The following is a 340-nucleotide window of genomic DNA, read 5'->3' on the forward strand; positions in this document are numbered from 1 at the left end:
GGGGGGGGGGTAGTTTCCAGTGCAGCCACCATTGCTTTGGCAAGGCCTTTTTACAGTGAGATCATGTGGATGCTGCTCCTTTTTGCAAGGCAGATGCTGTCTCCTCCGTCCTATGTTCTTACTGCAGCGATGATCCCCTGGCTGAGTGGAGCTGGAAAACAAGGTGGGATGAAAAAACAGTACACCTGAGTCTTTCCACATCCAAAGTATCTCCTCGGGTTGTATTATCTTCAGATAGTTTTAAAACAGTGTGACTAAAATCTGCTCAGCCTTGGTGTCTCCTTGCCAAGTTTATCAGCATTAAGTTACACAGCAAAACCCCTAAATCTTAGCAAGTATA

The 340-nt window shown here is 45.9% G+C and overlaps 1 protein-coding gene across 6 annotated transcripts in view; it reads right to left on the reverse strand.

Moving 5' to 3' along the window:
• The window catches only part of LOC112137965 (collagen alpha-3(VI) chain), a 487,063-nt gene that overhangs the window by 1,578 nt on the left and 485,145 nt on the right, over nt 1-340 (reverse strand). For all 6 annotated transcript variants that reach the window (XM_024260490.2, XM_024260489.2, XM_024260488.2 and 3 more), the window contains one exon: nt 1-151. This exon is cut by the window's left edge and continues 1,578 nt beyond it. In XM_024260490.2, the coding sequence (XP_024116258.1) occupies nt 111-151 (41 nt within the window). In that variant the 3' untranslated portion in view covers nt 1-110. The remainder of the gene's footprint in view (nt 152-340) is intronic.

The sequence above is a fragment of the Oryzias melastigma genome, linkage group LG21 (assembly GCF_002922805.2).
Source record: "Oryzias melastigma strain HK-1 linkage group LG21, ASM292280v2, whole genome shotgun sequence".
In the NCBI taxonomy this organism is placed as follows: domain Eukaryota; kingdom Metazoa; phylum Chordata; class Actinopteri; order Beloniformes; family Adrianichthyidae; genus Oryzias; species Oryzias melastigma.